We start from the raw sequence: 26127 nt of genomic DNA on the forward strand, positions 1-26127 counted from the left end.
ATCATTTCTCTACTGAATGTGTACACAGTAGAACTAGTATAGCATTGGCATTGCCGTATCCCTCTGTATTATGGGGGAGTGGAAGCAACACCACATTTGGGCTTGCTTCAGACTTTTTATGTTCACAGAGGTGACAAAGGTTTCCAAGGTATTGTGTGATTTGAATTGTAGGATTAATTTGAAATGCTGATTTGTAGTTTGTAAAGTGGAAATCTGAGCTTAGTTATTGCTGTACCAAAAAGCACCATGAGATAAAATATTCTGCACTCTTACCTTTTCTTTGGATCTCTTTTGAAAAGCAGGATGAAGTATGAAATTGTCCTTCTGTAGTATGTGATGTTGGGACCAATGCTAAAACTTACAACACAAAAAAACTTAGTGATGAATCTTCAGTGTTAAGGGGGGATAACTTTCCAAGTGAATAGGATGTGTGCCATTCTGAGACAAGAGTATGAGATTACCAAGGTTTTATGAGTTGGATGTAGTTTGAGGTACATATTGCTTATTGTAATGTGTTTCAGATGGAAGTGGAAAGTTGTTACTGACAGCATTGCAAGTGAAGTGAAGGTAGCAAGGAATGCAGGAGATTTTCCTTAGTTTCTTATTCCCATGCTTCTGTACTATGGGTAGATGGGATGTGTCCTGAAGCAACTTTAGCTGTCATTAAACAAAGCTTTGGTTTGTACTGATATACAATCCCTCTCTTTCCTCCCCTTAAAGGCTCCTTATCCTAGCTTACTCATCCATCCCCTCCACGGGTCTGGCCCTTGTCCCCTTTGCATTCAAATCAGACAGTTTCCTCTTCCACTCTGCCTGGGCTCAGTCATGGAGATCACAGGAGAGAGACTCCTTGTTTTCGCTTCAGGTGTCCAGACTTAGCTTAGCCTGCAGCACTCAGACTCCAATTTTGGAGAAAGTCCTTCTCCGCCCTGGGCAGGAGAATGCTCAGTGCAGATGACATCTTGAGGGATTTTAGCTGCTAAAATCCCTCAAGTGTTTACTGGGCATGTGCAAATTGCAGTTTTTCAGAGGCTTATAATTTGGGTTAATGTGAGTGGATTTTTACAAGACAGGAAAAGATTTATCTCTGGTGCAGTGGTCACCCCCTGCCATATTTCAAGGCACTGCTCCAAAGAATGGGCATGCTAGAGCTATTCAAAGAAGAGGTGAACAAAATTCTTTAACATGGGCAAACCAACCTATTTTTCTCTTGACTCATTCCCAGAAACAGCTAAATGATTTTGGCTGAAATTTCCCCCCAGAGGCAAACACCGAGCATTCAAAATTTCAGTTGAAACAAAGTGGCAAAGTTATAAGCAACTGAAAACAGAGTCTTATAAGAAGTAGTATAGGGTGATCTTAATAGGAATTGCTATTAGCCCCTCTTATGATATATTTTAAAGTCTTAGCCTGTACTTTAAGTGGGGAAAAGTAAACTATTGTACCCTTCCATATCTCAGAAATGTCTGAAGGGGTTGTGTTCAAAATTTCCAGACCAGATTTCACTTTTAGGAACAGAGCAAACATGGAAAATCCCAGCAGCAAAAATGAATGTCTTGGACAGTTATAAATGTGTGTGGAGGGGCATACAGGAAAGGATTGCGGCCTTTTTTCTAGTGGTTGTTGCCAGCCATCACTTGCATACCTGCATGTCAATGTAAGATGAGCTTTGACTTTTTGTATTTGATCCAGGTGAAAGGACCGTTTGTTCCATGGCAGGTTGTCCGAGATATCATGCATGCCAGCTTTGAAGAATCTTTAGATAAAACTTCTCATTCTGTTGGACGAAGAGCTCGCTACATTGTCAAAAATCCACAAACCTATCTTAATTATAAGTAAGTGATTTTTTTTAATTTGTCTTTCTAAATATTTATGAAATGAAGTTAAGGATTTCATTCCTCCGTACTTGGATTCCTGCTTTTTTTGTCCCCCTCCATCCTATTAATTCAAATCTCCAGTGTCCCTCTTTGGGCATCTCTGTACAAGTTAATCTGGAATGCTACATGATCTATGACATCTTGAGGAAGAGGCAGGTGCACCATGCATAGCTGAGTCAAAGTTTGGGATGCAGGGATTCTTGGTCCTGCCATATCACTTCTGAGTTCCACAGACTTACTCTGCCTCATTGAAGTTACTGTAGCCTGGGTCATGTTCCGGGGCACTTTAACTTTTATTTTATAAACTAGGTACAGGCTTTCCTGATGATTTTTTGTGGGGAAGGAGGGTGTATCATACATACTACACACAAAAAGCAACATTAAAGTATTATTTAGGTTGCAAAGCCAAGCATTTTAAAGATAGGAAATGCTAGAGTTGAGGTTGCCCATCCAACCTGATTGATCCCTAGAACAACTTCTAGCCTATGAATGAGGCAGGGGTCCTGTGGGAAATAATATTATCCAATTAGATTTTATCATGAATGCTCAGAGGGGTGCCAAATTAAGGTTATATAGGCAATCTTAATTGTATTGTTTCCTAACTTTTGAGTGCTTGACTTTGTGGCCTTAATGTTCCTTTACTGTAATATTTTTGTGTGTAATTTCATAGGTTTTTAAAAAAGCAAACTGAAAAAACAAATTCCATCATGTGGCATCATATGGTCTCACCCACATGGGTCATCAGCAGGATTGGAACCTGGAGATCCAATGCACAGGCCTCTACTACTTGAGCTAACAGATTAACTGATAGCAGTAGTAGGTTGTCAGTCTCTGTGAACCAGTACTAAGGAGAGGTTGGTCACTTTGCCAGTGGGTTTCATAGATATTTGCTGACAGCAGAAAAGTGATCAGACTCAGGAATACTAGGTTTGACTGTAGACACTGGACTGGAGTGTGCTTTAGTGGGACTCAAACATTTCTGTCCATTCCTCCTTAAACATGACCCCTTCTATCCCATCTCCTGCAACCTGTCTCTGTTCGAGTCCTGCCTCCTTCTCACCCCTGTCTCCTTGCTTAGGCAGTGCAGGTTTCCACTCCTCAAGTTTCTCTCCCCACAATGGTTCCCAGTCTTCCTCTCTGGGCTCATTATCCAATCTGTCTCCTCACCTCCATCCTAGCCAGCTTTGTCACAGTCTACCCTGTCCCTAGCTCCTTGTCTTTTTCCCCAGGTAGACATAGTTCTCCCCCACACCCTTTTTTTGTCATCAGATCTGTCTCCTCTTCTCTCCATGTCTGATTCTTTGTCCAGTCTCCCTGCTCAGTCTCTGTATTCCTGCCTGCTCCTATCCCCCTGCCCAGGCAATCCCAGTCCTTGGTCCTGTCCTGTCCTGTTCCCTTCTCCCACTCTCCTCCCCACCCCAACCCCCTGGCTTTTGTCCCTTCTGCATTAGTGTCTGTCAGGTGTCTTCCTTCTCCACGTGCCTGGGTGCCAGCCACGGGAGCACTGAGACCACAGGAGAGTTTCCCTGCCCTCAATTGTGGTTCCCCACCCTGACCCCATAGCAGCTAGAACCAGCAATTGCAGGGAAAGTCCTACTTGGCCCCTTCAGCCCTAGGCTGGAGCATACTCAGTGCAGATGGACTCTTCCAAAAACTGTCATGAAACTCCCAAGTTTCTACTGAGCATGTGCAAACTGAGATTTTTCAGAGGCTTGTAACTTGGCCAAATTTGGGTGTATTTTCACTGTCATGGCAAAAGGTACCTCTCTGACACAGAGGCCACTCCCTGCTGAATTTCAAGTCCCCTGTGCCAAAGCCTCTAGAGCTTCTCAAATTAAAGGTAACCAGAATTTTATCATAACAAAACTTTTTTCCCTCACTTCATTCAGAAACGTGTGAACGGTTGTGACTGAAACTTAAAAAATAAAATAAAAAATCAGCTTGAGCTTGCAGTTTGGCAAACCTGTAAGCACCTGTATACAGGGTCTTATGACGGGAAATCAGGTCATTTTAATAGGTGACACGACCTGCTCTGCCTAGAATAAGTATCATCTTTTCATCTCCGAGCATCTTTGCAGACACCAGGAGCAGTACAGCATCACCATTCATTCCTATCCCTGGTTTATTCCTCCATGAAGGCCAGCCTGGCCATGTCCCTGCGTGCCGTGTCCCTCCATCTAGTCGATGGTCAGTCTCTATGTCAGACTGGCCTTTGTTGTTTTTGCATTATTTTCTTTGGCACTGTATCATCTGTCTGTCTTCTCCAGTGTCCTTACCATTGTAATCTTTTCAACTGCACGCAGTCCTGTACCTGGATTTCCCGCTCTGCTTTCCTTCTCACTTCATTTGTCTTAAAAGCATTCCACTTTACAGCTTCCATCTTTCAGCATGCTCTCATCTCTATTGCCTCCCGCCTTCTGTCTTTAATGCAGCTGCTTCCAGACCATAGAGTAATTTTGTTTGTACACTGGTTTGCTAAATTTTCAGTCTGGTTCCAAATTTAACGTTTTTATCAGCCCATAATTTAATCAATTTCTGTGCAGCACATGTAGCTAAAACAACATCATTTTAACTTCATCCTTGATGGAACCATTGGCACTGACCAAGCTTCCTAGGTACGCTTAAGATTTACCTTTTGCTATGATTTCACCACCACTGCATGTCGACACTATCTGTTGTCCCTTTTCCAAGATACAACCACTTTGTCGTCTTGGCATTTATTCCAAGTCGCCTACGCCAATGTTTCAAGGTAGCAAAGAGGAAATTAATTAATTCACACATCTGCCAATAGTACAATAACTTCCCATGAACTTCCTCCACTGTTTTCTATTACTTCCTTGAATATTTCCCATCCAGCCTGCAGTGAGATTTCTTCTTCATCATCACAGATTAATGACCCGAAATGCCCTCCAAGAGTCACTTTCTATGCCTCCCTCACAGAGCTATCCTTTAACTTATTAAAATCAAATTTAGCTCCAATTGCACCCATCTCTTTCTTGGACTTTAACTTAATCTTAATCTTTCCCATTAGTAGTTCATGATCACTGCCACACTTGGCACTTCTATAAACTCTAACATCCATCAGTGACTGTCTGTGCCTTTTACTGGTGGTGATGTGATTAATCTGGTTTTTGATTTGACCATCTGATGAACTCCATGTAACCTTGTGAGCATCTCACAGCAAGTTCTTAACCTTTAGGCATTGTCATTTGCTGTCCCAATGCTGCGTAGTCCAACATTATTCATTTGTGTACCATGTCTGCTACCAACCTCTGCATTCATATCTCCCATTATCAAAATCTTATCATGATCAGAGATCTCATCTACAGTGCTATCTAACTGTTGATAAAATCTGTTCCCTTTTTCCTCTTCTGCTGCTTCTATTGGTGTGTAACAGCAGATCAGTTATGCATAGTAATAAGTATACATGTGTGGTATTCTTATAATTACACTGAATTGTCTCTCCAACATCTTCCGTTTGACTTTCATTCTTGTTTCTGAAAAATAAAAAAAAACTTATTTTAAAGGCTTTTATGAAAATATCAAAGGAAATGAAAGTAGTTCTGTTACTAAATAAGTCAATAATTAATGACTGAAAAATGGCTGAGGTTCTGAACTCTGACATTTGTCTTCAGCTAGCAAATAGAAAGTATTAACAAGGAAGACAGACCCATGAGATGTAACTTTTGTTGAAGTTCAGATATAGGACTGGCTGGAGAACTTTTAACATGTACAGATCAGCTAGTCCAGTTGACCTGCATTCTAGGGAATTATTGATTGCACTTCAGGATCTTTTGAAACTAATTGTCACTGAGATGCAGGGACGTGCCAGTAGGACAAATTTGCTCTGCTAAAATAATGAAATATCACAAGAAAACGTAATTTATTCATAACTACCTACTTCTCTAGAAGGCGTGTTTCCTGGATGTCCTAAGTCTCAGATGAACTAGACTGCTAGAGAGACAAGGTGGGTGAGGTAATATCTGTAATTGGAGCAACTTCTGTTGGTGAGAGAGACAAGCTTTCGAGCTTACTCAGAGCTCTTCTCCAGATCCGTTAACTACTTATGCTAAACGCTCTGTTCCACCTTGTATTTAGCTGTGACACTCCGAGTATGTTTCCCAGCCCCGAAGAAGAGCTGTGTGTAAGCGTAAAAGCTTGTCTCTCTCACCACCAGGCATTGGTCCAATTAAAGATATTACCTCACCCACCTTGTCTCTCTAATATCCTGGGACTGACACAGCTACAACTTGACTTCTAGAGATATGCATCATTTCAGACTCCATCTCCTCTTCCATCCAGACAGAGATCTACTTTTCTCTCCCTTTTCTTTCCCAAGAGATGATGAGGTGATGAGACTCTGTTATACCAGTTCCCTTATTCTTATATGGTAGCATGCTCACACTATGGAGAAGCTTCTCCTTCAAAAGTGAACTTAGGTCTTAAATGAAGATATGGTAGTTGGAGTTAGTTGCACTGAAGACAATGGCATGTGTGTGATCCAGTAGACACACTTTCTCAGCCAGCAGCATTGCTACGGTACTCCAGGGTGCATAGAAATGGCAAACCAAATGAGCAGTTGTGTGCGTGTTTTCTGACCCATTGAGTTGTGAATTGTGACCCATGCTGAATTGTGAACACTTTTACACTTATTTGTTGCAGAGTTTGCCTTGCTGAAGTTTACCAAGATAAAGCTCTTATTGAGGATTTCATGAAGAGGGAAAATAACTACCAAGACCCACAGGTAGGAGGAGAGGTATTCTAAAGGGAGACAGAGTGGTTAACATAACATTTCCATGGAATTGTATTTGGATTCCTATGATTCACCTCTTGTCTCTTCCCTTTGTGCTGTCAACCTCCTAAAAACAGACTCATGCTCCAAATCACTGCTATTCTGGGAGTTAGACAGACATGGTTAGCCTCCAAATAGCAAGAAAGCAGCACCGCTTTGCAGCAACAGAGCCTGCTTTAACCTTTGGTTGCCTAGCATACAGATCTGTACCGCCAAGCTATCCTCAAAGCTAGTTTTTCTTAGGCCAATTTGTGCTTCCACAGATTATCCATTTGGTGTCAATTGCCCCAAATCTTCCCCACCAGTCTTGTTACTGGTTATGTAGAGCTATGTGGGAAACAGTTTACCCATCCCGTGATAATTTTTTTAAATTTTGAAATTTTTCCCAAATTGAGATAAAAAGTCAATTTCAGACTTTTTTTTTCTTTTTGCAAATTGATACTCAAAAAAAAAGATCTGATTGAGCCAATCAAAGCATTTGTGTGTTGATTTCATCCCCTTTGTTACCTTGTGCAGAATAAATTAACATTTTTAAACAGTCATTTTGAATCAAAAAATGAAACTTTTCATTTTGAAAATGTCCAAATGAGACTTTTTGACTAGTTCAAAACTTTTCAAAATTTGTTTCAAATCACGAGATATGTTGAAACCAGCCTGTTCTGCAGTTTGGGTTTTGACTAGTTGGCATTTGATTATAGAAAAAAATGTTTTGTTGGAAATTCCCAACTAGCTCTTCTATTATCTAGCCATTCCGTTTTGTTTATCAGAGGATTAGCTCCCAGTGGAACCCCTACAGTACAGAGTGGGAGGTGAACATGGCTAAAACAACAATTGCCTCTTTGTTTTTTTTCTCTTCATGGACCAGCCACACCAAGCCCAGCTGCTGTGCTTTGCAAGTGGCTAGGCTGTTTTCACCCTTAGCTATGGAGCTGCTGGTGTGGTGACCAGCTGATTCCTAAAGGTTGTAGAGTAAGGCTAATAGGTGTTGCAGGCCGAGAGATGAGGAATAGTTTCCTAAAGCTGTAGCATGGTTGGGATCAGCTCTCCCCAAGACTGTTCTGCCTCTCTCTTTCTCTGTCTTGCGTTTCTGGTGTCTCCTGCCTCTCCTGATATACTTACTGTCTGAATATTCTGGCTAGAAGTCAGGAGGGAGGCAACATGGTCTGGCATGAGACAAAACCAGGTGTCCAAGGAACTAGCTGGAAGCCGACAGCAGGAAATCCTGGAAGGAGGCCTGGGGTGGTGGTAGGCAAACAAGAAGCATGAGACAATCTCCTTACAAGGCTGGCAGTGGTGACCGTGTTCTGATGCTCAGCTAGAGATTGGTGGGGAGATACTGAGAGCTGGGATGATGTAGGATGGGTGCAGTGCTGGACGTGAATTTACTTGATTAACAAAAAAGGCAACCCAGCCCCCCTCTGCAGCACTGAGGGCCATGGCCAGGGTATTTCTATGTGAAATTCAGCCAGTAGCTCTCCTCAAGACGCCATCTTTCTCCTCCAGCCTGGGTGAGACCCTTAGAAGCATTGCAGAGGCCGCTGAACTTCTTTTTATCTAGTTGACATGGGAGCTATTCCCAGGCTCAGACCAGGACCTTGAGAAGTTTTGGAGCAGCCTGCAAAGCACAGAAGCTGGGCTGGAGGAGTGGGTCATTGGTGAAGCACTCTGCACCTGCTGCCTGTAGTATTTACTTAATCAAAATCTCCTCTTTCTCGGCTTCCCAGCATAATAATTTAGCCTGCCTCTGCCCCCCGTTCCCCAGCATGCTGGAATTATAGCTCCTGTAGATGTAAATAAGACGTTGGCAATGTCATCCACATAATTCATCCTGACCTGACATCACCAAAAGGCCTGATTTGCTAATTGGAACGTGGTTTTGGGCAGCCAGCATCTAAAGTAACCAGAGTGCCCTGCTGCTAGGCTGCTCCTGGTTGTGAGCTACCCATCTTGTTACCTGCATGCTGAAGAGAATGGAGCGGGTTTTCTGATGCTTCTGCTCCAAGTGTATGCTGTGACTCATAACCTAAAAGCCTCGCTGGCCTGACTGTGCCACCAGAGTGCAGTCTCAGCCTTTAGAAGAGAATACCATCTTTCTTGCGCTTCCACTTCCTCCCTTGCTTTGTTCAGAGAAAGCACAGGAAAGAGAAAACAAAGTAGAAGTTAAGGAGTAGAAAAACCTTCAGGGAAAAACTGCAAAGGAAATCTTCCTTTTTCAGCAAATTGAGCTGGGTATCTTCCTGCATCTAGTTTCTAGTGTCAACCTTTATAACAAAGAGAAGGGGGGGGGGGGGTTGTCTAATCCCTGTCGTTTTCACCTTTCTTTGACTCCAGCTGTTACTGTTTTGTTTCCCTCTTTCTTCCATTTCTCTTCCTGCTGTGTCCCTGTTTGTCTTTCTTTCTCTGGAACCAAATGGAATATTCCCAATGAGATATCTGGTCCAGCCATCCCCTGCAATATACTAGGTCTCTTTCCAGCAATGCTTTTAGAAGCTAGACTTGATTTGTTTGATGAGACAAATAGTGGAACCTCACAAATTCACAGTCTGATAATCTGCGCAGCAGGGCTGGTATACAGAAAAATCTCCAATCAGATGAGATTTAAATCAAGGCTCTTCTGAGAAAGCTGTCACACTGGTAATGAGATATCATTGTTTTTATAGAATATACTGTCGATAGGATACTTCATATGTTATTTAGTTACTCAAAACTATGAAACAGCATTTGTTAAATAAATGAAGGTACAGAGTACATTTCATGACACATTATCTTGGCTTATTTACTGTGCTGCTTCTCCTACTTGCTAATTCAAAAACTGTAGCCATTTGCAATAGGTCTTCCAGTTATGAATGTGAAATAGGGAGGTCCTACTGCCCTTTTGCACTGTAGGAAACATACCTGCTAAGTGTTTAATATTTCAATCTCTTGTTTTGAAAGGTGTGTGCAAAAGAGTTTAAAGAATTTGTGGAGAGACTTAAAGAGAAATTCAGTTCAACCCTAGGGAATCCCAAACTCGAAATTCCAGATACACTGCAGGAGCTGTATTGCAGGTATTTTACTTAAGATGTTCTCAACGTCATATGCAAAGGTGAGATCAGAACTAGATAGAGAATCTGCTGTCAAGAATTTCAGACTTTTTGAGAGCACCTGGAATCATGGTATAAAAAAATTTTCAGTTTGGTTTTCAAAGAAAAGTTGTTCATTAAATTTGTTCTGAAATAACGATTCTACATTTTTAATTACTCTCATCTACACACCAGATATTAAATATTGTTTTTATTAATTGCATTTTATATTGAAAATTTTTATTATAGTTTTCATTAATGTCAATCATGTCTTTAACTTTTCTATTAGAAAAAATATTTTGAGTACTTAGATGTGCCCTGTGCCACTGTAATAGATAACTGTCACAAACCACTCACTGTTTTGCACAAATTAGGTGGCATGATTTTACATTGGGATTTGTAGTTGGTGTCTCCATTAAATAATAAAAATGAAGTATTAATGTTGATTCCTAAAAGAGTGGACACATCACATCCCTAGTTGCTGTAATAGTAATACTTAGCACTTATATGGTACTTGTCATAGAATCATAGACTATCAGGGTTGGAAGGGACCTCAGGAGGTCATCTAGTCCAACCCCCTGCTCAAAGCAGGACCAATCCCCAATTTTTGCCCCAGATCCCTAAACGGCCCCCTCAAGGATTGAACTCACAACCCTGGGTTTAGCAGGCCAATGCTCAAACCACTGAGCTATCCCTCCCCCCTTGTTGCTTGTCATCTGTAGATTGCAAAGCACTTTACAAGGAAGGGTAAGTATCAGTGTACCCATCTACAGATGGGGAATTTAGGTAGCCAAGCATGAAAATTTTGGCCTTATTCTTTTGGTGTCCCAAAGTTAGTCACCTCATTAACTTCCCTGACTTTGAGAGGAGCTGCACATCTGCAGAAAACACTGGGACTGAGAACTAGACATTCTATCACCCAATAACATGTAAGTCCTTTCCACTCCTTCACATTAGGGGATGATAAGAGCAGATGCCATCCCTCTCTAATACAAAAATTCTCTCTCTTCCCACACACCAGCCCTGTAGACAGAAGTATTTTGTATCCACAGCATAGACAGTGGCTCCATGCTGCTTCCTCCCTATGTGCTTCAGTCTGGATGTGGACAAACAGCTTCTTGGAGACCGGGGAATTCATCTCTGTGGCTCTGCTGAGGTCTGCCAGGACAGGTGGTTCCCCAACATTGTTTTTGCAGGTTGTGTCAAGATTAACAATGATAAATATCAGCCTTCAGCGTTTCAAGGGTTAATATAAAATCAGGGGCTCTGTCTGTGATACAGGGCATACTATTTTCTGTGTTTAAATGTTTCCTTTTTACTCTCTCTTAACCAGGTTCAGAGTTTTGGCCATTGGAGATGAAGCAAATCAAAGCATCAAACAGGATGCTCTCAACAGGTGAGGGGGAGTTAGAGGCCTTTCCCATTAGAGCTCCTGAGTTATTGTGGGCTCTCAGTGAAAATGAGACGGATAGTCTTTTCTTTTCACTGGTTATTGGAGAAGGGTGGAGAAAATACTAATAGAAAGTTGCTTGTGTTAAAGCTATAGGCACTGTTGACATAGGCTACAGAGAGGATTCTAAAACTAACAGCCAACAAAGACTTTCACCAACTCCCCATCAACGCCTTCCTCTCCAAAAGCTTTAGTAAACAGATGGATTCGCAGCATGCCCTGCAACTCAGTCAGGTCCAAGCTGTTTCAGACCAAGAGGCAAGCTGGTTCCAAAGCTGAGTGCCTCACACAGAGATCAGTCTACCATCCGCTCCCTCTCTCTTTAAAATCTATGGCAGCAGTTCTCAAACTGTGGGTTGGGACCCCATTTTAATGGGGTCACCAGGGCTAGCTTAGACTGGTTGGGGTCTGGGGCCAAAGCCCGAGTCCCACTGGCTAGGACTGATGCTGAAGCCCAACAGCTTCAGCCCTGGGCAGTGGGGCTCAGGCTTTGGCTTCGCCTCCCCCCACCACCACCACCACACACGGGGCACCAGGGCTTCAGCAAGCTCAGTCCCCCCTCCTGGGGTCATGTAATAATTTTTGTTGTCAGAAGGGGGTCACGGTGCAATGAAGTTTGAGAAACCCTGATCTATGGAAATCCAACTGAAGTACCATCACGGATTATAGCTGCAGCAGTATGTCATGGGGAGAAAGGCAACCTATCAAATAAGTAGGGTTCCAGGCCATTTAGGGCTTTGTTGGTCAAAACCAACAACTTAAATTCTATCCAGAAATCAGTGGGCAGCCAGTGCAGATCATGGAGCACAGGTGTGATGTGCGCCTACTGCCAACTTTGCCAGCTTAAGCTTCCACAATGACTTGAGGTGTTTATAAGTGTGCTCGTGACATGGTATCAGACCACCCCATCTCCCTGCCACAGCAGAATTTCCCCTGTTGTACACTTACCAGAGTTTTGTCCAGTTTAGTTTTCTGGCTGCCAAGCAGGGGGAGACAGTTCCTGCCTGGCCCACTTCATTCTCAGGAAGCCTTTTCTGGGTATTCATCTTACATCTCTGTTTCTTAAATTCATCTAATTAGTCACGGGTCTATTCTCCAAATTAATCTTCTCCACCTAGTCTAAGGAATGGAGTCATAAGTAGTATTACAGTCCCTCTTGTTTGTAAAACACTATAGATGAGGAGTGACTACTTCTGCAGCTGTGGCCTTTGGCAGAAGGGTATTATAGACAGCAGTCAGGTACTAATTCCATCTGTATTGTTAGACTGTAAACGGCCTTGGAAGGTCCCAAGCTTCTGAACACGTATAGAGGAGAGAAGGGGAAGTTTTCTTTATCTGCTAATTCTCCTTCAAGATCTATAACAGTCCAGACCCTCTGAGAATGTTGGTACCCAGTGTTTATTGAGAGTCATTTTAAAAGCTTACGGAAGTGTTATGTTTGTTAAAGTAAGGCTTCTGAAGAAGCCAAGTGAAGGCTGGGAGAGAGCTAGATCCTTCTATGTGGGTGTGTGATGTCATCAAAAACCCTAAGAGTTCTGTCTCCATTGACTGATTGGGAGGAGCTATGATCCAACTATCCTGGAGTGGTATAAAGTTCTTGAAAAAGCCAAGTGTAGCACGTAGGGGAAATGTCCCCATTTCGTTAGGAATTCAGATGTAGCAACATTGACTAACTGTGTGTGTGCACGCATATGCAAACATTACAGGCAAACACTCCATTTAAATATTACTGCATTAGTTTAGTGATTGGGTGCTTCATGCTCAGAATGCCTTGAATAAAGTAATGCGATTGTTTTCTTTCAGTATCTATGATATTCACTTCCTAGTGCTCCAGAACCTGATTCAGAGTACTTTGGCACTCTCAGATAATCAAATGAAGTCCTGCCAGTCATTTCAGGTACCGTATGATTTTGGTTTTGTTTCACTTTTTCTGCAACACATTGTGATGGAAATAACAAAGTTCTTCAAGTTTGTCAGAGTGGATTCCACTGTAAGTGTGCGTGCGCCTCATGCACACACAACCTGATCTTTGTGACTAGCAGTGTCCAGTGGGGCCCACGTGTGTCCTGTACTACCTCATGCTCCCACATAAGGGCATAAAGGGCAGGGCAGCTGTAACACTCCCTCAGTTCCCTGTTAAAGCCCATGGCCATGATAGAGGACTTGTTCTTTGAGGGCACAGAGCTTTTCATCAAGAGGATGGACAACACTCCGCGCTCACTGAATGACTCCAGTGCTTCCTGTACTCTCTGGGGACTTACACCTCTCCTTCGTACTGCAAGCTGTACCATCCCCAGCTGAGACAGCACACACCATCTTAATGCCCCAGGCAGATGAAATAGCGTGCCAAAAGGCATGCGCCATACAACGTGAGGCACCAACCTTCCTCTTCCCTGGCAATGCACACTGCTGCTTTGATACGTATGTAGATTTGATAAGATGGTTGAGATCTGCATCAAACCCAGTCTAGAGAAAACATAACTTTCGGAATCCACCTCATCCATTCAACTGCATGTTGTCTGCCATGACAGCCAACAGATGGATTTTAGAGATCATTGTCCATGGTGTGCCCATCCCTCCTCAGGGACCTTTCTCATAAGAGCCTATTACAATCAGCAGTGTGGTCTCATTGCTTCCTGTAGGAGCTGTAGAGGAGGTTCCTCCAGAGTATAGGGGTAGCGGCTTCTACTGTCAGTATTTCCTCATTCCGAAGAACGAAAACCCTCTTTCTTCTATCTTAGACTTGAGCAGACTGAACAAATATGTACATGTCTCAGGTTCAGAATGGTAATACTTCCCTCCATCAGTCCATCACTCCAAGCTCAAGACTGGTTCATGGCTCTCAACTTGCAGGATGTGTACTTCTACATAAATAATTCCACAAAGATCATTGAATAGTGCAAATGCTGTGATCCTTTTAATGATGAGAAAAATAGATAAAGATTTTTTAAAATTTGGAATCCTAACAAGAGCTGATCTCAGTATTTACCTTTGAAATTGTTTCAGCGTAACTACACCTGTATTCCCCTTCCTCCTCCCCTCCCCTGTGATCCACTCCAGGAGTTCCCAATCAGATCTCAAGTCTCCTACCATCACCTGTCTTTGGGTAGGGACCCTCGTCCCAGTCCCTTCTGATTGGAAGGTATAAGGCTGCCTTACGCTGTTATATCCCCAGCAAGCCAGACTGCCTAAAAGCCATCTTGAAGCAGTATATGCAAGCATTCCTAGGTGGTGGTACCTCTCTAGAGTTGTTTAGTCTCAGTGATTCACTTTAATCACCTCCCACTGTTTTTAGTTCCTGTAGGAACTGTGGTAACCCTCCTCCATGGAGAAGAACACAATCATACGTAAACCAGTCATAAATTTAATAAAATGAGATTCCCAAAGATATTACATGGGATTGTGTCTGTCATGGCGTACTTCCACATAGATAATTATGCACACATTTGAAGTGCATTGAAAGTGTTGTGATCCTTTTAATGAGAAAAATAGATGAAGAATTTTAAATGTGCAATCATAACAGCAGCTGATCTCAATACTTACCTTTGAAATATCAGACAGGCACTCTGTTTACGAAGTTCTATAGAATTTGGTGCACATCACTGGAATTTACTGGTTTTGGTTCCTAGGAAACCCTGTAAATGTAATATAAACATATATATATGTCCTTTAAGCTTACGTTCAACTGTAAGTTCTGATTTGTGGTTTCATATTGAAAATGTAACTGACAATTTATAAACAACTCATACAGACTTGATTACAAGGGCTGTTGATTCCAAATAAATGGTTTCCTAGTTCTTACCAGGATCTGCATGCAAGCAAACCGCCACGTAAATTGAATGGAATTTGTTTTGCCTCTTGAGCAAACAAGTGAAACTTTGTTATATTTGGGTATAAATTTCTCTATAAATAGCATATGTCATAAAATATTTTGTTGTACGTGATCGTGACTCAGTCTCTGGAAAAAACCACAACAGAATAGAGAGCTAATGCTAAGTACTTATGAGGTCAGTACCTGAGACTACCCATAAAGCTCACTCCAGTATCTCAGTAATGGCTATCATATTTATAGTGCTTCCCCCCACAATAGGATCTGGACATACAGGGATGACTTTGCTCTCTGTCTGTCTTGCCTTGAGTCACTGTTCTGATTTGGATGTAACTTTGCTCTACAGAGCTGAAGAGTTTGTGGTTTGGGCTGCAATATGTGGATTTTATTAATGTATCCCTGCTGTTAATCTGGCATTTAAACGGTGTGTGTTGCAGACTTTTCGGCTGTACCGTGAGTACAAGGATGACATTCTTGTGAAGGCTTTCCTAGAATGTCAGAAGAGAAGTTTGGTCAATCGCCGTCGGGTTAACCATACCCTGGGTCCAAAGAAAAGCCGGGCTTTGCCCTTTGTGCCTATGTCATATCAACTATCACAAAGCTACTACAGGTAAATGTCCAGCAAAGTCTGCTGTACTGTATAGAGCTAACACAGTAATGTCTCCAAACATGCTTTGAATAGAGGATAAAATATATAACTCTGTTACTTAACAAGGAATAGAAACAATGAGGAACTAGAAGGTAGGGACCAGATTCTCTGTTATGGCTAAAGAGCACACAGCAGGAGTTAAGGGTGTAAAGGTGGTTTAAATGTGCGGCTTCAGCTAGTCCCCAGGCTAGGTTAGAATAGCTGAAATGGCAGCTGGGGGATCATCAGAGAATTGTAGGGAACCAAGCCTGTTTTCTCCCAGCCACGCCCCTTATGCTGGAAACTGCACTGAGGAGAGGATAGCATAACAGCTGTTAGGAAAATGGAGGGTTTTTCTTTGCACTGGGATGCTTTGCTACAGCCTGGAACATAGACTGTTGCATTTCCTTTTGGGATTTTTTGCAGTTTTTTGGGATTTCTGCCCAGTAGTACAAATCCTGTATATCTTCATTCAAATGTTTTTGTGTCCAGAGTCTTCACATGGCGGTTTCCTAGTACAGTTTGTACAGAATCCTTCCAGTTCCTAGAGAAGCTCAAGGAAGCTGGAAAATCAGACGAACCAGATAGCTTTTCATTCAAGGATCAAGAAGCCAAAGATTCAGCAGGCATGCTAGCTTTTCCTATGGATGGCCCCGGAGGTCATTGTGTAGCAATTCTTTCCCTGTTCTCCCTGGGCCTTATTTCTGTGGATGTGAGGATCCCAGACCAAATAATCGTGGTGGACAGCACTATGGTGGAGAATGAAGTCATCAAAAGGTAAACACTAATGCTCTTATCCAAATAAGGGCTGTGTATAACTTGCTGAATGAAATTGACAACAGACATGGGAATATTCTGCTCTGCGTTTCAGCACATGCTTTCCAATGGCAATCTTGGATGTTTTCAGGGACCATCCTGAAGATTTAACAGCACTTGTTAGTCTTTCATCTGAGCATTGGCATGTGTTAACTTCCTCATTATTCTGAAAGAACATATCTATGGTGAAGATAGAATTGCCAAAGACTTCATCACTGTTTTCAGAGATAATCAGGGCAGCATAGCCTAGCTGTGTCAATTGCACATGCTCATCGCCATTGTACCAACCTAACCATTTCAGGGTATTACTATGAATTGGTGTTTTTGTTATGTTTTCTATGTGGGTTTCAGCTCTGCTGGACTCATGTTATGATTTGTGGGAAAGAAATTGCCTGCATGATATTTACCCTGTGCACTTGCTATGGCTCCAAATGATGGGACACCTAAGAAGTAATGCCCGTTGTCACCTCACTGTTCTGAGAAGACCAGGCAGGTGATGGAAAGGAGAGATCTGCCATTAAGTGTTGCTAATCAAATCATTAATATACAGCAATAATCCAGGAATATAATCAAATACCTTGAACATGGGATACAAAGACATACTGTGAAGGAACTAGGGAGTGATGAACACAATGGAAACCAGATACAGATCTAGCCCTCTATGGGAGGAGGCCTCTCAAAGCTCCATAATGTAGCTGATGAAATGACCATGTAGCCTGACTGTTCAGTAGTGGGAGCTGATGCATTGGGATTGTTTTTAAAGAATTTACAGATTAAAAATTCACAGAAAGGGGAGTTCCCTCTTCCAAGCTTTCTTGCAGTTCCTTTTTTACTGTCTGGTTCTAAGCATTTCATTCAGCAGACTACTATGAACAGCTCTACAGAAAAGCAGTCCTCTGTGGGCTGTATTTTGAGAATGACTAACATGTTGGAGTGTGGAGCAGAATGTGATCTTTCTTGGTGTTATGTGGTTATGTAATGAAAGACCTTATTGCAGTACATATATTTGACTGGGTCAGCAACCTCATTTCTGAATTTCCTGATTGTGGTTAAAATCATAGTTGGAATGTTGCATTACTGTAGTGTTGTGTGTTCATCATTATCAATCCTTTTAATTGATTTAGCTTAAATGAAATAAACTATTGGAAAAAAGTCTCTCTTTTTTTTGGAAGAAAGTGGCAAAAGATTAACAGTACATTTCCTGCAGTTTGGGAAAAGATGGTCTTGAGGATGACTATGATGAAGATGATGACTTGGATGAGAGCTCTGGAAACAAACGGAGAATAGAGATAAAAGCTCGTCAAGCATCTCATACCAATTACTTACTCATGAGAGGCTACTATGCTCCAGGAATTGTCAGCACACGCAATCTGAACCCCAACGACAATATCGTGGTTAATTCTTGCCAAGTGAAAGTCAAGCTGAGATGTGCCCCAATGCCAGGGAGGCTCAGTACCTCAGGTTAGTTTCTGTATATGTGTAAACAAGTAAAACAAATTGGAATGGATGTCATTCTGCGTTTGCAAACTCAGGGGAATGGAGGCAGTGTTTTAATGCAGTCTCCTAGCAGGATCATCTTCTTTCATACGTACCAAATATCTGATTCTTCCTGTATTCTCATACTACTTATTGGGCTGTTTCATTCTTCTGACTCTAACGTGGTTTTATTAATGCAGCTTGCTTTGATCAGCTTTCTTGGTAACTTAGCTCCTTATGTGCATCCCACTTTGTGGGCGGTCATTAATCCAAACATGCCTGCTACTTGGTGAAACTATCAGTCCCTTTTCTAATTTTAAAACCGCTTTTCTGTTACCTCCAAGTTTCCTCTTCTGTAAGGAGACTGAGCCAATCTCCTTGAAAAGCTCTTTGGGGCAGGGACTCTTGCTTATTTTGTATTTTATACAGTACCTAACACAATGGCGCCTGATCTGGCTGTGGTCTTTAGACACTGCTGCAATATAAATGTTAATAATATTCAGAACTCTGGGTTCTAAAAGCTGCATCCAAGATCAGGGCCCCTTGTTCTCAGTGCTGCACAAACACCGAACAGGAGACCACCTGAATAGGGAAGACAGACAAAGAGTGGGAGAAAGGGAATATTTATCTCCATTTTACCGACAGGGAACTGAAGCAGAGTGTGCAGTTTTTCCCACAGTCGCACAGGGAGTCAGGGAATCTGGATTCAGTTCTCAGCTCTGCCAGAGTGCTGGTCCAGTGCCTTAACCACAAGAGTGGTGGTGGTGGTGGTCTTTGCTCAAGACAGATGTATCCAGGAAGGATTTCTTGGTTTGTAATGGAAGGCCCGCTGCTGTCCCTGCCTATGCTATTCACATCTGTCACAACAGGAATCTGAAAACCCCGGTTCCTGAAGTCCTGTTACCATACAATCTCTGTATGGGTCAGTCAGGTTGCCAGCTCATTGCAGTACTTTGCCGTTCCTCTTGGACACCTGACTTCGGCCAACAAAGGAGAGCAGGTGTTACATCATAGTGCCCCACAGGGCAAAGTGTAAAGGCTGTCTGTAAACACCAGAAAAAGGAAGGTGGGAGCAAAGAATCAACTAAGAATGGTGTCATATCTGTCCTTCCCCCGCCCCCAGCATCCTGGACCAGAAAAGTCACTTTTGAAAAGAATGTTAGTTTGGAGCTAACTGATACAGAGCTTCTCATTAAGGCAAAAACCACTCAGAGATGTACACCGTCTCTATACCCAGTTTTTCTGGTGTCTTCATGGTGGTGTAATCTTCTGTTCCATGTTCTTTATCCGACTTGGCCAATAGCTTTCTACTCTGCATCGGCATCTGTCACTCATTTCTACCAAAGGAGTCGCTTCTCCAGAGTCTGTCTTTTTGCCTCAGGCTCTCCAGTTGTGATTTTACTGACCTTCTCTAAAGACGTAGCAGAACACTCTTAAATCTGTTCATTTACAGGATTTCCTAAGTGACCCAGAGCTAGAGAGAGAGAGACTGCAAGAGTCCAGTCTCCCCTTCGCTGATATTTCGTACTGGCTTGAGGTTAGAGCCTTTGTAAGCCAACTTGATGGTTCCTTTTCTGCAGCCCATTTCATACACAAGTGTGGGGGGCATATAGAAGAAGGGAATTTGCAGTGGTGAATGTGGAACATAGACTCTTAAATTAAAAATATAGCTCCAAGAGTTGTCAGAGGAGCCTGGAAAGATTTTTGATCCTTCTGTCATCCAATGTATGGTAACATTGTACAGGAAGATTCTGTCTTCATCAAGACTAATACACTCATTCTGTTTACTTTGCAGTTCCTTCTGTGGTTGATAACATGGCTGTAGGGATCTCCTGCCTCCCTGATGCTTTTACCAGGCTGCTAAAAGTCCAGGAAGCCACTTATGATGTAGATCAGTTTGTCCTCCAGTGTACAGAGTGTTATGGGTATAGCTCCAAAGATGTGTCTGCTGTCCTAGAGATCCGTAATGCCATTGAGGCATCCTCTTCCTTCGGGATTGACAAGGCAGAGCTGGGCAAACAGTTCCACTGCTATGAAGAAGCTGACACCGAATGCACCAGGTGTTTACAGCAGTATATTCAGGTTGGTTTACATCTCCGTCACCAATATATATGTGAACTCCATAGCACTCTTTTTGAATAGGAAGGACATATAATCCATATGAAACAAATGGGAACAGAATTACTTCCTCTACATGATAAATTTAGTAATGAGATTCCCAATCAACAACCAATGGTCATCTCACCTCATACATCCTGTGTTTTGTCTTTCTGAAGACCAGAAAATATGGTGGCACTAAATGAAAAAGTTGGATGAGTGACTACACTCACCCAGCGCACCGTGGTCAGTCTCTAAAGTGCACAGGAATATTTCAATATCTTTGCTGTAGTTTCAGAGGAGATTAAGCAAGGGAACTATTCCCTTTTTTAAATCTATAGGACAGGAGAGTTGAAAAGGGACTGAGAGTTTGGCAAGGCACTCTTGCAACTGGTTACAATAATGGGAATTCCAGGAAGTTTTGAATGTTTCATCATACTGGTATTCCACAGCGCTACCTAAAGATAAAACTTGTTTCTTTTTCAGGACCTCCTCAAGATGGAACAGGTGTTAGAAGTGGGAGGGAACACTGTACGACTGGTTGCAATGACATTTGCCAAACCCTGGCTGTTGTATTCAGTGTGTCTGAAGAATAAAGGTGGTGGTGCTGATCTGCAGGGCAAAAACTCCGTCACTCATTTGGATTTGCAACAGAACTCTCAGCAGCCAGAGCCAAAGCAAGGGGTGGAGTCTTCAAGGGAGGAGGGACAGCCTGGAAAAGTCTTAAGTCCTGTTGACAGTGATGAAGGACCCTCAAGGAAAAGATTCAAGACTCAACATGGTGGGCTTCAAGATGGCACCGAAGTCCATCAGGACATAAAGAGCTGTTCAGAAGGAGCAACTGAAGCAGTCCCTATTGCAAGTTTAACTGAGCCCACGCAGGTGAAAGGGGTGTTAGCTGCACATGAAGAAATGGGTCCTTTCAGAGGGCAGACAGGACACTATGTGCAACACCCTGTGCACGGACCAGAATCTGTCACTGAAAAAGATAAAGAGCAAGATAAAGCCAATTCTGAAGAACAAGAGACTGCAGTAGATGATAGTGTTGCAGCTAATGAGGAAGAAAGGCAGATGCCTAGCTTTGAACATACAGCCAGAGATACAGGTTTGAACATGTCACTTGATGATGCATCTCACCCACAGGAAAGTTCTGAAGTCTGTAAAGGTGCATAGGAGTTTTATTCATATGGGATATAGACTACTTCTCAAGCTATAAGCTTATACCTGTAAATTCACTAGCCCCAAACCTCATAACTTTGTGCTATAGCAGGAAACAGACATCTCTCTTACTGCTTTTTCATTAACAGTGAATAGTGATTTGTGGCAGTTAAAAAAAAAAAAAAACTGTATGTCCTTTTTTTTTTCTGGTGCTCATTACATGTTTTCTGATCTTTCTTCAGACAATTCTTTGACAGATCTACCCCAGGCAGTACGGGAAAGGTACGTAAAGAGAAGTCTGTAGAACCATTAAATAATAAGCATATCGTGCTTAGACATGCAATCATTTAGAAAAATAATATAATGTATAATATAATACAATATATTAGCAAAATAACAATTACAAAAACAGATGTGGAAAGTGCATGCTTGGCGCTAGTGTAGATGTGTCTCCAATTCCTTGGTGAACCCAGAGTGCATGGAAGGACTCTGGAGACTAGGACTTGCTGTCCTACCTCGTCCTCTTGTTACCTCAGACTCCTTGCCCCTCAGCATGGCCATTCCAAATGTCTCTGGGGCATGGGCACTTCTGAAAGTCCCCAACATATTATAAACACTAGAAGGAACAGAAATAATCCTCTCCACCCTACACTCAAATAAACTTAATGCTCATTAGGCCCTGCTTCCCAAGTGAGGGTCTAGGGAATAGAACAATATCGGAGTGGTAGATTCCAGTCAAGAACCTGGCCGTCACCTCCAAGATGTTAAATCAGGGGACTCAGTGCCTCGGCTGATTTCTGCTGTTGACATGCAACGCAGAGAGAGGGGTCTTGTGTAGCCTTGTAGCTCATTAAAGAGCTGTTTTCTTGAATTGGACTGATGAGCAGAGTGAAAGCCAGCATCGTTTTTGGGCACGGATGTAAAGTGCACCCTGTGACACGCTCTGGCCCCGTGGTTTCGGCAGGAGATCCAGGTATATCAGAAATGCAGATTGTATTGAATTAAAAATTATATGAAATGAGCAGTCCGATCAGGTAGGCTTCCTGCTGGGTTTTTATTAGTTGGTTTATTTGTTACTACTCCCATAATCTTTAATGTGCCACAGAGTTTTGTATTGTCAGCACAACTTCATTGCAGAAATGGTGAGGGGTGAGGGCAGTTGGAACTGTTGGTATCTGGGAAGGTGTGTGCGCTGGGGAAGGGACACATCTTTCTTTGCCCTTTTCAGCCTGATTTAGAGGTGGCTGCGTACGTTTGGGGATGAGGGACTTGCTTTTTTCTCTGCCCCAGTAACTCTTGACAGTAACCGTATCTCCCACTGCCCTTGTCCCAGTATTTGCTGGTGCATCCAGCAGAAATAGACAAGCACATTAGCTGCACACTTCTGCTTCATTGATTGGCATTGAGATGGTTTATGTTAACAGGCTAGCTGCCTTTCCCAACTAGTCAGGGAGCACTCTGACTCAGCTGCTGCTCATGCATGTCCTAAGCATTCCCACTGGTGCTGTGCAGAAACCATGATATGGAATTAAAGCCTCTTGCTGAAAACAGACATTCCCTACCCCCTGCAATGTGGTGGGAGGAGCCCTAAGGTAGTGTTTCCATCCAACTTTAATAGGGCACGCAGCACACACATTTATTTACTCAGTTCAGCTCTGGGTCAAACCACCATGGAAGCTGAATAGAAACTAGCACAAGTCTCCACACCCACTGCCAGATTAAAAACACTGTCACTCGCCAGCAAACTGGCCATCACTAGGATGCTTTGTTGTGACAAACTCACTCCCAGATCACTCTCAAGGGGGTATGCCTAGCAAGCAATACTTCTAACCCTGGGACTCTGGTAGCTGGATGGAACATTTATTTCAGGAGAGCCCTGCAGGGACTTAGGACAGTGATCTGCAGCCCAATGTGTTTGCACAGACTCACAGAAGGTGCCATTATTTTTGCTTCTGATGTGGGTGCTTTGCTAGTGTAGGGAGAGGGAAGAGACACCTCTATATAGCAAGCAATTTGCATTTTTCATTTTTAAAACTGCAACTGACAAAGTGGAACTTGCTGTCCCTCTGCAGGGCCTGTGAGAATGTCTGTTTCATTGGGAGGCCGTGGCGAATCGTGGACGGGAATCTGAATAAACCTGTGTGTAAGGGAATGATGGAAGCTGTGCTCTATCACATCATGACAAAGCCCGGCATAACAGAAAACACCTTGCTGCAACATTATGTGGGGGTTCTTCAGCCTGTTTCTGTCCTGGAGATACTACAGGTACATTTGTTATCAGATGTTGAACATTATCCTATTTCAGCCTTTGTTTAGTGTGACTGTCCCCCTGGAGTGATACCAAAGGGTCTCACGTGTCCACGCCACAGTAACAGACTCCCTTGTTGGGAGTCCCAGGAGAGAAGCCAAAAACTGTGACTGGACCGTGGAGACTGAGTTCCCTTCTCATTCCTTGAACAGGTTCATCTGGGCCAAGCCTGGGGCGTGCTGGCTGGTGGGGTTGATAGGAAGTGTGCCCTGCCGTGCCTGGTCTTTGAATTATTGTGGTGCTTGGTAGCAACTGCACAACTAGGATTGCCTTCTAAAATGGGCCTGTTGGCCTGAAATGTCAAGCATGGCCTGGGTTGGAACCTCCAGTGGCCAGAACTGCTGCTTCGTCAGGGGACGGGAGCCACAGGAGTTCCGCGCAATCCTTTGAAGCATTCTGGTGACCCAGTTTGGGTCCCGACCCATGGGTTGAGAAACCTTGATCTAGACAACATCCAAAATCAACTCCCTCTGACAAGAAGGCCAAACATGTAGGCTTGTTGGGAAGGAAGGTCTTCATATCCACTTGCTTTCTGTTCAGAATAGCAAACTATCCTGTCCTATTGGCTAAGTATGACTATCTGAACTATTCCAAGATCACAAACTGTAGAAAAGCTGCCACAGCAAGACAGAAATCAGTTCCAGGCTCTTACTGAGGAAGGTAAACTGATGGCCAGAACCTCATTTCAATCAGCAGTTGATGCAACAGACATCTATCAAAAAAGCCTTTAGTAAGCCTTTTGATACTATCTCACACGACCTTCTCATAAAAAAACTAGAGAAATATAGCCTAGACCAGAGGTTCTCAAACTGTGGTCTGCGGATAGTTCCCTCTTAGGTGCGGGCCTGGACGGCAGCACATGAGAGAATGAAGGGCTGCCCAGCTAATTAGTGGAGCCGTGCACCCTGGAGAAGAGGGGTGGGAAAATAGGGGGTAAGTGGGAGGGGGCAGTGGGGTGAGAAGAGGGGGTGGGGGAATTTGGGACGTGCAGGGCTGCAGTGACAAGAGAAAGAGGCAACTTTCCCCAGCTCCAGGGCTGCGTCTGCCGGGGAGAGATGGCCCTCCTTCCCAGCCCCAGCTCTGTGTCTGCTGTGGCGGGGGAGAGAGGGAGAGACCCCCCTCCTTCCCAGCCCCAGCTTGGGGGCTGCTGCACCAGGGGAGAGAGGGCACATCCATTGAATTAGAAAGGTAAGACTAGTGATATTAAAATATGAGTTGTGTGCTTTTCTTTGTAGAACAAAAACATGTTTATTAAGGGGCTTTTTTATAGAGCGCTTTTATCCAAAGCACTTTACACTAGTTAGCTAACGGTACAAACAACATTTGGAAAGATCATTAAGTGGTCCGCCGAGACCCTCAGCAATTTTCAAGTGGTCCACGAAAAAAAAAGTTTGAGAACCACTGGCCTAGACAAACCTATTACAAGGTGAGTGTACAATTGGCTGGCTGGGGATCTAGAGTTCCAACCTGGAGAGGTAGCAAGCACTTTGGAGGAAAGGATTAGAATTCAACATGATCTCGAAAAACTGGAGAAATGGTCTGAAGTAAATAGGATGAAGTTCAATAAGGACAAATGTAAAGTACTCCACTTAGAAAGGAATAATCAACTGCATAAATACAAAATAGGACATGACTGCCTAGGAAGGAGTACTGCAGAAGGAGTTACAGCAGATCACAAACTAAATATGAGTTGTCAATGTAAAACTGTTGCAAAAAAAGTGAACATCATTCTGGGATGTATTAGCAGGAGTGTTGTAAGCAAGAAACCAGAAGTAATTCTTCCACTCAGCACTGATAAGGCCTCAATCTGAATACTGTGTCTAGTTCTGGGCACCACACTTCAGGAAAGATGTGGACAAATTGGAGAAAGTCCAGTGGAGAGCAATAAAAATTATTAAAGGTCTAGCAAACATGACCTATGATGAAAGATTGAAAAAACTGGATTTGTTTAGCCTGGAGAAGACTGAGGGGGGGATATAAGTCTTCATGTAAATCATTGTTATAAAGAGGAGCATGACCACTGAGGACAAGACAAGAAGTAATGGGCTTAAATTGCAGAAAGATTTAGGGAGATTTAGGTTGGACATTAGGAAAAACTTCCTAACTGTAAGGGTAGTCCAGCACTGGAACAGATTGGTTGTAGAAGGGAGGTTGTAGAATCTGTCATTGGAGGTTTTTAAAACAGGTTAGACAAACACCTGTCGGGGATGGTCTAGATAATCCTGCCTCAATGCAGAGGACTAGATGACCTCTTGAGGTCCCTTCCAGTGCTACATTTTTATGATTCTGTGACTTATGGAATTGACTTAACTCTAATTTGGTGCGAGCTATAGTGGTGTAAGAGCCACAGGGAGGCATCACCATTTTATATATCTACACTATTTAGCCCTTCAAATGCTATCCCAAGCTATACTGTCCACTCCTGAAATGTGTCTGGTTACTCCACTGCTCCAGGGTCACCTGACTGGATGTTCCCCTTCAGTTTAAATGCCAGTTAGACCCTTGACTATCTGCATTTGCAATTTGCTTTTGTTGCAAGTTCAAGGATCCTGAAGCCATTGCCACAACTATGCCTCAGGCTTGCCCAGAATGCACAGAGCCTAGCAGTGTCAGTCAGCTCCCTGGAATAGCCAC

At 43.0% G+C, this 26127-nt stretch overlaps 1 protein-coding gene across 4 annotated transcripts in view; it reads left to right on the plus strand.

Annotated features, from left to right (window-relative positions):
• The window catches only part of GTF3C1 (general transcription factor IIIC subunit 1), an 83945-nt gene that overhangs the window by 54791 nt on the left and 3027 nt on the right, over window positions 1-26127 (plus strand). For 3 of the 4 annotated variants that reach the window (XM_048865740.2, XM_048865741.2, XM_048865744.2), the window contains 12 exons: window positions 1693-1835; window positions 6540-6621; window positions 9604-9716; window positions 11065-11127; window positions 12985-13078; window positions 15448-15620; window positions 16131-16415; window positions 17662-17915; window positions 19726-20012; window positions 20514-21192; window positions 21428-21467; window positions 23258-23450. In XM_048865740.2, coding sequence (XP_048721697.1) covers window positions 1693-1835; window positions 6540-6621; window positions 9604-9716; window positions 11065-11127; window positions 12985-13078; window positions 15448-15620; window positions 16131-16415; window positions 17662-17915; window positions 19726-20012; window positions 20514-21192; window positions 21428-21467; window positions 23258-23450 — 2406 coding nt within the window. The remainder of the gene's footprint in view (window positions 1-1692; window positions 1836-6539; window positions 6622-9603; window positions 9717-11064; window positions 11128-12984; window positions 13079-15447; window positions 15621-16130; window positions 16416-17661; window positions 17916-19725; window positions 20013-20513; window positions 21193-21427; window positions 21468-23257; window positions 23451-26127) is intronic. The other variant, XM_048865742.2, reaches the window with a different exon arrangement.

The sequence above is a fragment of the Caretta caretta genome, chromosome 10 (genome assembly GCF_965140235.1).
Source record: "Caretta caretta isolate rCarCar2 chromosome 10, rCarCar1.hap1, whole genome shotgun sequence".
Lineage (NCBI taxonomy): Eukaryota > Metazoa > Chordata > Testudines > Cheloniidae > Caretta > Caretta caretta.